Genomic DNA, 12604 nt, shown 5'->3' with positions numbered 1-12604 from the left:
TTTGTGTGTGTGTGTGTCGTGTGTGTATTCCTTAGGACTTTTAACATGCAGGATCATGTCATCTACAAATAAGATAGTTTTGCTTTTTTCAACTGGTTACTTTTTTTCTCGCCTAATTTACCTGGGTTCAGTTCAGTTCAGTTCAGTCACTCAGTTGTGTCCAACTCTTTGCAACCCCATGGACTGCAGCACACCAGGCTTCCCTGTCCATCACCAACTCCCAAAGCTTACTCAAACTCGTGTCCATCGAGTCGGTGATGCCATCCAACCATCTCATCCTCTGTTGTCTCATTCTCTTCCAGTCTTCAATCTTTCCCAGCATCACGGTCTTTTCCAGTGAGTCAGTTCTTCGAATCAGGTGGCCAAAGTATTGGAGTTTCAGCTTCAGCATCAGTCCTTGCAATGAATATTTAGGACTGATTTCCTTTAGGATGGACTGGTTGGATCTCCTTGCAGACCAAGAGACTCTCAAGGGTTTTTTCCAACATCACATTTCAAAAGCATCAATTCTTTGGCTCTCAGCTTTCTTTATAGTCCAACTTTCACATCTATACATGACTACTGGAAAAACCATAGCCTTGACTAGATGGACCTTTGTTGACAAAGTAATGTCTCTGCTTTTTAATATGCTGTTTAGGTTGGTCATAGCTTTTCTTCCAAGGTGCAAGCATCTTTTAATTTCATGGCTGTAGTCACCATCTGCAGTGATTTTGGAGCCCCCCAAAATAAAGTCTGTCACTGTTTCCACTCTTTCTCCATCTATTTCCCATGAAATGATGGGACCAGATGCCATGATCTTAGTTTTTGGAATGTTGACTTTTAAGCCAACTTTTTCACTCTCCTCTTTCACTTTCATCAAGAGGCTCTTTAGTTCCTCTTCACTTTCTGCCATAAGGGTGGTGTCATCTGTATATCTGAAGTTATTGATATTTCTTCCAGCAATCTTGATTCCAACTTATTCTTCATCCAGTCTGGCATTTCACATGATGTACTCTGCATATAAGTTAAATAAGCAGAGTGACAATATACAGCCTTGACGTACTCTTTTCCTGTTTGGAACCAGTCTGTTGTTCCATGTCCAGTTCTAACTGTTGCTTCTTGATCTGTGTATAGATTTCTTAGGAGGCAGGTCAGTGGTCTTGTATTCCTATCTCTTTAAGAATTTTCCACAGTTTGTTGTGATCCACACAGTCAAAGGCTTTGGGGTAGTCAATAAAGCAGAAGTAAATGTTTTTCTGGAAGTCTCTTGCCTTTTCAGTGATCCAACGGATGTTTGCAATTGATCTCTGGTTCCTCTGCATTTTCCATCTTGAACATCTGGAAGTTCACGGTTCAAGTACTGTTGAAGCCTGGCTTGGAGAATTTTGAGCATTACTTTACTAGCATGTGAGATAGCACAGTTGTGTGGTAGTTTGAACATTCTTTGGCACTGCCTTTCTCTGAGATTGGAATGAAAATTGACCTTTTCCAGTCCTGTGGCCACTGCTAAATTATCCACATTTGCTGGCATATTGAGTGCAGCACTTTCACAGCATTGTCTTTTAGAATTTGAAATAGCTCAACTGGAATTCCGTCACCTCCACTAGCTTTGTTCGTAGTGATGCTTCCTAAGGCCCACTTGACTTTGTATTCCAGGATGTCTGGCTCTAGGTGAGTGATCACACCATCGTGGTTATCTAGGTCATGAAGATCTTTTTTGTATAGTTCTTCTGTGTATTCTTGCCACTTCTTAATATCTTTTGCTTCTGTTAGGTCCATACCATTTCTGTCATTTATTGCGCCCATCTTTGCATGAAATGTTCCCTTGGTAGCTCTTATTTTCTTGATGAGATCTCTAGTCCTTCCCATTCTATTGTTTTCCTCTATTCTTTGCATTGGTCCCTGAGGAAGGCTTTCATATTTCTCCTTGCTGTTCTTTGGAACTCTGCATTCAAATGGGTATATCTTTCCTTTTCTCCTTTGCCTTTAACTTCTCTTCTTCTCTAAGCTATTTGTAAGGCCTCCTCAGACAACCATTTTGCCTTTTTGCATTTCTTTTTCTTGGGGATTGTCTTGATCACTGCCTCCTGTACAGTGTCATGAACCTCCGTCCATACTTCTTCAGGCACTCTGTCTAGCAGATCTAATTCCTTGAATCTATTTGTCACTTCCACTGTATAATTGTAAGGGATTTGATTTAGGTCATACCTGAATGGTCTAGTGATTTTCCCTATTTTTTTAAAATTTAAGTCTGAATTTGGCAATAAGGAGTATTGATAAGATCAATAAGATCTGAGCCACAGTCAGCTCCCAGTCTTGTTTTTGCTGACTGCATAAAGCTTTTCCATCTTTGGATGCAAAGTATATAATCAAGCTGATTTTGGTATTGACCATCCGGTGATGTCCATGTGTAGAATCTTCTCTTGTGTTGTTGGAAGAGGGTGTTTGCTATGACCAGTGCATTCTCTTGACAAAAGTGTGTTAGCCTTTGCCCTGCTTCGTTTTGTACTCCAAGGCCAAATTTGCCTGTTATTCCAGGTATCTCTTGACTTCCTACTTTTGCATTCCAGTCCCCTGTAATGAAAAGGACATCTTTTTTGGGTGTTAGTTTTAGAAGGTCTTGTAGGTCTTCATAAAACCGTTCAACTTCAGCTTCTTCAGCATTACTGGTCAGGGCATAGACTTGGATTGCTGTGATATTGAATGGTTTGCCTTGGAAATGAACAGAGATCATTCTGTTGTTCTTGAGATTGCATCCAAGTACTGCCTTTCACACTCTTTTGTTTACTATTATGGCTACTCCATTTCTTCTAAGGGATTCAGTAGTAGATAGAATGGTCATCTGAGTTAAATTCACCCATTCCAGTCCATTATAGTTCACTGATTCCTAAAATGTTGATGTTCACTCTTGCCATCTCCTGTTTGACCACTTCCAATTTGCCTTGATTCATGGACCTAACATTCCAGGTTCCTATGCAATATTGCTCTTTACAACATCAGACTTCACTTCCATCACCAGTCACATCCACAACTGGGTGTTGTTTTTGCTTTGGCTCAATCTCTTCATTCTTTCTGGAGTTACTTCTCCACTGATCTCCAATAGCATATTGGGTACCTACCGACCTGGGGAGTTCATCTTTCAGTGTCCTATCTTTTTGGCTTTTCATACTGTTCATGGGGTTCTCAAGGCAAGAATACTGAAGTGGTTTGCGATTCCTTTCTCCAGTGGACTGTGTTTTGTCAGAACTCTCCACCAATATCTATCTGTCTGGGTGGCCCTACATGGAATGGCTCATAGTTTCATTGAGTTAAACGGTTTGTGGTCCATGTGATCAAGACTGGGGAATCAGACACTTGGAGGGCACAAACAAAACCTTGTGCACACCAGGATCAGTCCATCTTGGGTGGCCCTACATGGTACCCTCTTCATTTTTTCTGGAGTTATTTCTCCACTGATCTCCAGTAGCATATTGGGCAATACAGGAATAGAGTGTTGAAGTGTTCAGTCGCTAAGTCATGTCTGATTCTTTGTGACCCCACAGACATCAGTACACCAGACTTTCCTGTCCTTCACTATCTCCCAGAGTTTGCTCAGTTTCATGCCCACTGAGTCAGTGATGCTATCTAACCATCTCATCCTCTGTTGCCCACTTCTCCTACCTTGCATCTTTCCCAGCATCAGGGTCTTTTCCATTGTGTTGACTCTCTGCATCAGGTGGCCAAAGTATTAGAGTTTCAGCATCAGTCCTTCCAATGAATATTCAGGGTTGATTTCCTTTAGGACTGACTAGTTTGATCTCCTTGTAGTCCAGGGGACTCTCAAGAGTCTTCTCCAGCACCACAATATAAAAGCATCAATTCTTTGTGCTCAGCCTTCTTTATGGCCCACCTCTCACATCCATACATATCTACTGGAAAAACCACAGCCTTGACTATATGGATCTTTGTCGGCAAAGTAATGTCTCTGCTTTTTAATATGTTGTCTAGGTTTATCACAGTTTTCCTTCCAAGGAGCAAGTGTCTTTTAATTTCATGACTTCAGTCACCATCTGCAGTGATTTTGGAGCCCAAGAAAGTAAAATCTGAAAAAAAAAAAAAAAAGAAAGTAAAATCTGTCAATGTTTCCACTGTTTCTGTTTCTATTTCCTATGAAGTGATGGGACTGGATGCCATGATCTTAGTTTTTTAAATGTTGAGTTTTAAGCCCTCTTTTCCAATCTCCTCTTTGACCTTCATCAAGAGGCTCTTTCCTTCCTCTTCAATTTCTGCCATTTATCTTCTGTATATCTGAGGTTCTGAGGTTGTAGATATTTCTCTCGGCAATCTTTTTTTTAGTCTTGGCAATCTTGATTCCAACTTGTGATTCACCCAAACTGGCATTTTGCATAATGTACTCTGCATAGAACTTAAATAAACAGAATGACAGTATACAACCTTGATGTACTCTTTTCCCAACTTGGAACTAGTCCATAGCTCCATGTCCACTTCTAACTGTTTCTTCTTCACCTGCATACAGGTTTCTTAGGAGACAGGAAAGGTGGTCTGGTTTTCCCATCTCTTTAAGATTTTCCACAGTTTATTGTGATCCCAACAGTCAAAGGCTTTAGTGTAGTGAGTGAAGCAGATGTTTTTCTGGAATTCCTTTGCTTTCTCTGTGACCCAATGAATGCTGGCAGTTTGGTCTCTGGTTCCTTTGCCTTTTCTAAATCCAGCTTGTACATCTGGAAGTTCACGGTTCACGTACTGCTAAAGGCGGTGCTAGTGGTAAACAACCTACCTGCAAATGCGAGAGACCCAGGAGACGTGGGTTTGATCTCTGGGTCGGGAAGATCCCCTCGAGGAGGGCATGGAAATCCACTGCAGTATTTTTGCCTGGAGAATCCTATGGACAGAGGAGCCTGGCAGTCTAAAGTCCATGGGGTCACAGAGTCAGACATGACGGAAGTGACTTCACATGCATGCAAAGCCTGGCTTTACCTGCGTAGAATCTCTAATGTAGTGTTGAATAGAAGTAGTCAAAGTAGATATCCTTGTGTTCCTGATTTTAGAGAGAAAGCATTCAATCTTTCAGTATTAAGTATAATAACAGCTGTGGGTTTTTTTTTAAGATGTCCTTTACCAGACCGAGGAAATTCCTTTCTACCTGTATTGTGTTGAGTGTTTTTAATCATGAAATGGAGAAGGGCATGGCAGTCCACTGCAGTGTTCTTGCCTGGAGAATCCCATGGATGGAGGGGCCTGGTGGGCTGCATGCAGTCCATGGGGTCGCACAGAGTCAGACACAAGTGAAGCGACTTAGCACAGCACAATCATGAAAACGTGTTGGATTTTCTCAAATGCCTTTCCCACTTTTGTTGAGGCAGTCATGTGGTTTTTGTCCTTTATTCTATTAATATGAATTTATTACATTCATTGACTTTTGGATGTTTAGAGGTCTTGGATTCATGCAATGAATCTCACTTGATCTTGATATATAATTATTTTTATATGTTGCCACATTCAGTTTACTAGTATTTTGTTCAGAATTTTTATATCAGTATCCATAAGGGATGTTGATATGCAGTTTTTGTTATCTTTTGATGTCTTGGTCTTGTTTGACTGTTAACTGATCTTGTTGAATTAGGAAGTGTTCCTGTTTCTGTGTTTTGGGAGATTTTGTGAAGAATTGGTACTAATTCTTCTTTAAATACTTGGTAGCATTCATGAGGTCTGAGCTGTTAAGTTATTAATTCTGTTTCTTTAGTTGTTATAAGTCTATTCATGTATTCTTTGTCTTCTTGAGTCAGTTTCAAAAGTTTGTGTCTTTCTACAAGTTTTCCCATTTCATATAAATTACCTAATTTATTGGCTTATAGTTGTTCACAGTATTTCCTTATAACTCCTCTCCATGTAATTTTTAAGAATAAAAATTCAAAAAAAAAAAGAATAAAAATTAATTGTTGCCCTTAAAAATGCTATGAAGAATTTTTTAATGATGTGGGAAAATGGTCTTGACATACTATTAAGCAAAAAAAAACAAAATGTAGAAGTATATTTACAGTTTTTATGGTTGCATTATGAGGGTTTGTTTGTTACAAAATACTAGTAAACTGAATGTTGCAACATATAAAAAGAATTATATATCAAGATCAAGTGAGATTCACTGCATGAATACAAGACCTACTAAACATCCAATCCTTTAAGCCAAAGGAACCAGCCATCATCCACTGAACACCTCTGAGAAATATAGCAGGCCCCATTCCTGCCCATAGGATGATTTTGAGCTCTCTAACACCTGCTTCTTTCTGGAGGCTTGAATACTACCTCATATTCCCTCTTCACATCAAATCATGTCGTTGCTTTTAACAATGACTCAGCTCAGCTCCAGGGATTAATTTACAGATTGCTGCTTCCAGGCCATGGCAATGTCAGTGTGACTTAATAACCTGATTTCACAGTTTTCCTGGTTTAGTTGCTTATTTCAGTCTTTGCCCATCTCCAACATCTTTGTTTTAAATCAAGTTTGATGTCCTTTTATTTCTTCAAATTGAAGTATGATTTAACATGTAAGAATTTTTTTCCTTGTGATGATGGACTTTTAAAAAAATATTATATGATCCCTTAAAAAATATTGTATTTATTTCTTTATTTTTGGCTGGTTCTTTGTTGCGACGCGCAGGCTTTCTCTAGTTGCAGAGAACGGGCTGCTCTCTGGTGGTGGTGCACATGCGTGGTGCGGTGGTTTTTCCTGATGCGAGGCACGGGCTCTCGAGTGCCCTAGCTTCAGTAGTTGTGGTGTTTGGGCTTAGTTGCCCCGCGGCATGTGGAATTTTTCTGGAGCAGAGATTGAACCCTTGTCCTCTGCATTGGCAGGTGGATTCTTAACCACTGGATCACCAGGGAAGTCCATAATGAGGGCTTTTAAGATCTACTTTCTGAGCAACTTTCAAATATGCAATTACTAACTATACACAATTGCTAACTATAAATACACAATTACTAACTATAGTCACCATGCTGTACATTACATCCCTGTAACTTACTTAATTTGTATATGGAAGTCTGTACAGAGTTTGTAAAGGGTTCTTGATATATTCTGCATATTAGATCCTTATCAGTGATATGATTTACAAGTATTTTCTCTTGTTCAGTGCATTATCTTTTTACTTTCTTGATAGTGCCGTCTGATTCCACATCTGTTTTTAAGGTTAAGTATTTGTTGATTTAAATAACCTTTACACTTTGATTAAAAGTATTACTTCATGGACTGTGATTGACTCCTTGCAATGAAATAGTGATTTTTGAATTCTAATGTACTTGTGAATATCATCTGTGTTTTCCTTTGCTGGTAACTGTTAAGTAAGAAAGTAACTACCTCAAACAGATACTTTGTCCAGAAATAAATATTAATAGAAAAAGAATCTTGAGTAAGGTTGTTGAATTTTCTGTTTTTCTCCTCTATGACAGAATGTATCAGTAAATACTTTGAAATGTACTTTATTCCAGAAAATAGTTTTCTGTTAGTGATATCCCACTATACTGAATACTTCCTATCTCTCTGATATTCTGGTTTTTGTTTTTTTAATTTAAAGACAAAACAAGCTGTGCTTCATTCCCCTCTGGGATTGAAACAACGATGGGGATACTATGGCCAAGACACACATAGCAACTGTGACGGCAGGTGTGAGAATGGAGGCCACGCCTCACCTTTGCTTTAATGCAGTCTAAAGACAAATATTTTTGGTGGAGGAAGAGTGAAGTCTTGGAGAAAGGGAGGAGTAGATATGTGAAGCAAAAGCAGTTTTTAAAACTCAACCCAGTTTGAATCATACAAAAATTTATGATTTTCTATTGACCTTTATCTTTCATAACTGATGATATGTTTAACTTTATTCATATTCTTTATGTTTTTTTCTTTTTAAGCTTATAGTGGCTGTTGAACAAGAAGAAATTCCCAGACTTCAGGCCCTGTATGAGAGAGGTCTGCAGAATGGTGTCCAGGGCCTGAGGCTGATCCAGCAGGAGGACATAAAAAAGAAGGAGCCATATTGTAGGGTAAGTGATTCGCTAACCCCACACACATGCTCACAGGGATATTTTCAGCTGGGGCTCAGTCCCTGTGACATGAAGGCTGGGGGTGAGCCTATAGGAAGCAGGAATCATAGAAACAGACAATCTTGTCACAGGAGCATTGAGGTGACAGACACTAGAGGGCACTGCCACAAACTCTGGATGCTGATTTCTTCTTCCCTGTGAGAAACTACCAGGTCCAAAGAGCACAGGCAAAGGCAAGAGAGGTCTGAGGCCCTGTGACATGTTGGGAAAGCACTGAGTGGTGAGGTGTGGTTGGGTCCTAGGGTGTGTAGTGGGAAATAACAGATGAGATTGGAAAGGCAGAACTAGCCCACACGAAGGGCCTGATATTCATGCTAATACTTTGAAGTGTACCCAGTAGACATGGGTAACCACTGAAAATTTTTGAGGATGGTGGCTGCAGTATCTGGTCTGCTTCAGGAGGGTGTGAACGGTGGGTTATAGAGTATCTGGCTTAAAGCATTCTATGGGGAAAACCAGATCTTCTTTATTTGTGATGGAGACTCGACTATATATATACAATAGTTACTCTGTTTATCAGCTTTCCTTGATAGCCTTTTAGAGGCTACTGTCCAATTCCCACGCCACTGGCTGTTACAGTGAATTGCTGTATCTCCTGTTTTCCATTCCTCAGGGTTTTTTTTTTTTGGAATATAGTTGATTTACAATGTTGTGTTAGTTTCAGGTGTACATCAAAGTGAATTAGTTATACATATACACATATCCACTCTTTTTTAGATTCTTTTCCTGTATAGGCCACTACAGAGTATTGAGTGGAATTCCCTGTGCTATACAGTAGGTCCTTATTGTTGTTGTTTAGTCACTAAGTCATGTCTGACTCTTTTGCAGCCCCATGGACTGTAGCCCGCCAGGCTCCTCTGTCCATGGAATTTTCCCAGCAAGTATACTGGAGTGGGTGGCCATTTCCTTCTGCAGGGGATCTTCCCCAAATATGTGTGTGTATATATATACAATAAAATAGATAAAAGTACATATATGTATATAGCCCAAATTGTGCATGTATAATATATACACAATAATAGTGTATGTGTGTATGTATATATATATATATGCAATATGTAAAAATAGGTAACTAATAAGGACCTATGGGCTTCCCCAGTGACTCAGCAGGAAAGAATCCTCCTGCAGTGCAGGAGACATGGGTTCAATCCCTGGGTCAGGAAGATCCCCTGGAGGAGGGCATGGCAACACACTCCAGTATTCTGGTTGGGAAAATCCTGTGGAGAGAGGAGACTGGTGGGCCACTGTCCATGGGGTTGCAAAAGAGTTGAACATGACTGAAGCAACTAACCACTACCATGTATCTATTTTGTTTATTTATATATATTTTAATATATACAGTAGTGTATATATATCAATCCTGATTTATCCACCCCCGCTTACCCCCTGGTAACCATAGGTTTGCTTTCTAGATCTGTACCCAGTGTTTTAATGACATTATACAATATTTGGACTCTGGGTACCTATCTTAGTGAGTATGACCTTGAACTCACTGTCAGGCGATGCTTATCAAAAGCTTGCTTTAGAGAAACACTGTTTGAAGAAGAGAACCTAGATGATCATTCATCCTTCTACCTCTCTCCAGACCACCAGATTGTGGTACCCCTATACTGTAGCGTTTTTCTCTCCCCACCTACTCCTTGACCCCAGATTACTCTCCTTGAGTTGTGTGTTGGTCTTTTGGCATCAGCCTATGGAGAAAATCGCTGTATCACTCACTAAGGCCTCTACTGTAAGAAGATAGGTTCACTGTTGAATAGCATCTTTTTGAGAACACTCAGGAGAAATTTCTCTCAGACCCCAGTTTTAAGTATAATTTTTTCTTCCTGAGCAGTTTCTGTCTATGGACGCTGTAACTGATTGCATTCTCCTGTTTGCCTTGATCCCAAGCAGGACAATTTGTGCCCTGCTCTTGCCAAGTAGCTAAAGCCTTAAGCATACATTTTTATTTTTATGCACTAATTTCACTCTTTGTTTCATCTTGTCTTTTCATCTTTGTCTTCTGTATGCTCTTATTTTTTGGAACTTGTTATTGAATCCTAGCATATCAGTACATCCAAAATCATCAACTTGATGAATTTTTGTGAAATGTGATCAGCATCCAGATCAACAAACAGAACATTACCCGCTTCATTTTGGTTGTTTAATTCACTTATTGATTCTAACAGTTTGTCTATGAATTCTTTTTTTTTTTTTGGCCATTTTGCACGGCAGATAGGATCTTAGTTCCCCAACCAGGGATAGAACCTGTACCCCCTGCGGTGAAAGCATGGATTCTTAACCACTGGTCTGCTATGGAAGTCCTAATTCTTCTTCTGTATTTTCTATATACAGTCATATTGTCTGCAAATAATAACTTCCAATCCATATACTTGTCTGGTTTAAAATTTAATGCTAGTATATATTGTTTTGTATGTATTTTTCTTTGTTTTTACAAGCTGCTTCAAATCCTTTTACACAAAGACAATATAGAATTAATTTTTCTTATCTTTAGTTGTGCAGTTAAGGTTGGATCAAAATATTTGATTTTCTTAAGTAATATAAAGTTCCCAAGAGATTGGTAGTACCTAGAAATCCAGATAGTGTTGAATGAGTTCTTCCTTGCAGAGAAGGTCATAGCATCTTTGACTCTAGCATACTTCACCTCTCTCTCCCTTCGGACTCAGAATAGTAAGAGTGTTTTCCTTGTGGGAGCAGATCTTCTCCATTTTCCTCTCCCCATATGGTTCTTATTTCTCTGAGATGATGAATGAATGACTGATTTTTTTAATAAGAAGACTCATTCATTGAATATCTGATTTTGTCTATTTTCTTCCGGCTTTGAGCAAATGCTACATGGGTCTTAAGCCAGGATTGGCAAACTGTGGCCAGTGTGGGCCAAGCCCACAACCAGTTGTTAATGACCTATTAAACTGTTTTAAATGGTTGAGAAAAATTAAAAGAATAATATTTTATGACAGTGAAAATTATATGAAACAAAATTTCAGTGCCACACAAATAAATTTTTATTGGCATACAACCATACTTACTCATTTATGTGTTGTCTGTGGCTGCTTTTTGTGCCAAACAACCAACTCGAGTAGTTGGAACCTTAAGCTTCACATGGACAAAAATATTTACTATCTGGCCCTTTACAGAAAAAATTACCAGCTCCTGATTTAAACAGTAGGGAGCCACTGAAGGATTTTGGCAGGAAAATGACATGCAAACTGTGTTAATTAAAGAAAAGTTAATCAAACTCTGGTACACAGGATGAAACTGGTTGTGGGAGAGAGGGGAGCCTTGAAGTGGGAGGTCAGAACCATTTATATATTTATTTTTGGAAGCAGCTTTACTCACTATGACACCACCAATACTACCTATTTATAGTTATTTTTAGAATCAGTTCAGTTCAATCGCTCAGTTGTGTCCAACTCTGCGACCCCATGGACTGCAGCATGCCAGGCTTCTCTGTCCATCACCAACTCCCGGAGCTTCCTCAAACTCATGTCCATTGAGTCGGTGATGCCAGTCAACCATCTCATCCTCTCTTGTCCCCTGTTTTTAGAAAACCTGATTCCTTTCTGCCAGGCTTCCCTGGTGGCTCAGATGGTGAAGAATCTGCATGCGATACAGGAGACCCGGATTTGATCCCTGGGTCAGGAAGATCCCCTAGAGAAGGAAATGGAAACCCACTCCAGTACTTTTGCCTGGAGAATTCCATGGACAGAGGAGCCTGGCAGGCTAAAATCCTTGGGGTCTGAAAGAGTGGGACACGACTGAGCAACTAACATTACTACTACTGTATATCATAGGTCAGTAATTTCTAGACTTAAGGAAGTTTTGACATACTATTCTTTATCTCACTGCATTTTCTCTTTTTCCCCCCCCCATAAAATGGGATCTGACATAAGATGAGCAGCAGTTTGTGGTGGCTGAGAAGTCAGACAGACATAAATTTAAATCTCATATCTGCCTATTTAACAGCTGTTTACCTTAAGTTAAAATTTTTCTAAACCTCAGACTCCTTGTTTGTAAAATGGACTTGTTCTGAGAATTAAATACAATAATACATGTAAAGCATCCAAGATATGTTAATCGTCAAGAAGTGATGGTTATTTTGTGCTTTATGTGAGCAGTAATTCTGGTGAATTAAAATGGATTTTTTTGAGATACTTGGGTACTTTTCATGACATCTGATAACTTTTTTATGTTCTTTTTCTCCTGGTTTACATTTTCCCTTTTTCCTAATACTTTGCTTGTAACTCATTATTTTATTGTGTTTATTTCCTTTAAGCCATGTCAATTCCTCTGTAGAATAAAATAGGCTATTTCAAAACATTGTTGAGAGATTGTAGGATATCTTCAAACTAGGGTTGTGAGTAACTCATATAAAGGCTCGTTTTAGTCAGTTGGGGCTGCTGCAACAAAGTGTGTGCTCAGTCGTGTCTGACTCTTTGCAACCCTGTAGACTGTAGCCCACCAGCCTCCTCTGTTCATGGAGTTTTCCAGGCAAGAACTCTGGAGTGGGTTGCCACTTCCTACTCCAGGG

At 39.4% G+C, this 12604-nt stretch overlaps 1 protein-coding gene across 2 annotated transcripts in view; it reads left to right on the top strand.

Annotated features, from left to right (window-relative positions):
* L2HGDH (L-2-hydroxyglutarate dehydrogenase) overlaps positions 1–12604 on the top strand; it is a 53666-nt gene that overhangs the window by 9571 nt on the left and 31491 nt on the right. For both annotated transcript variants that reach the window (XM_055537583.1, XM_055537582.1), the window contains exon 4: positions 7882–8013. In XM_055537583.1, the coding sequence (XP_055393558.1) occupies positions 7882–8013 (132 nt within the window). The remainder of the gene's footprint in view (positions 1–7881; positions 8014–12604) is intronic.

This window comes from Bubalus kerabau, chromosome 10, assembly GCF_029407905.1.
Source record: "Bubalus kerabau isolate K-KA32 ecotype Philippines breed swamp buffalo chromosome 10, PCC_UOA_SB_1v2, whole genome shotgun sequence".
In the NCBI taxonomy this organism is placed as follows: domain Eukaryota; kingdom Metazoa; phylum Chordata; class Mammalia; order Artiodactyla; family Bovidae; genus Bubalus; species Bubalus kerabau.
Note: the sequence above shows the minus strand (reverse complement) of the source record. Positions and strands in the feature narration are given on the sequence as shown.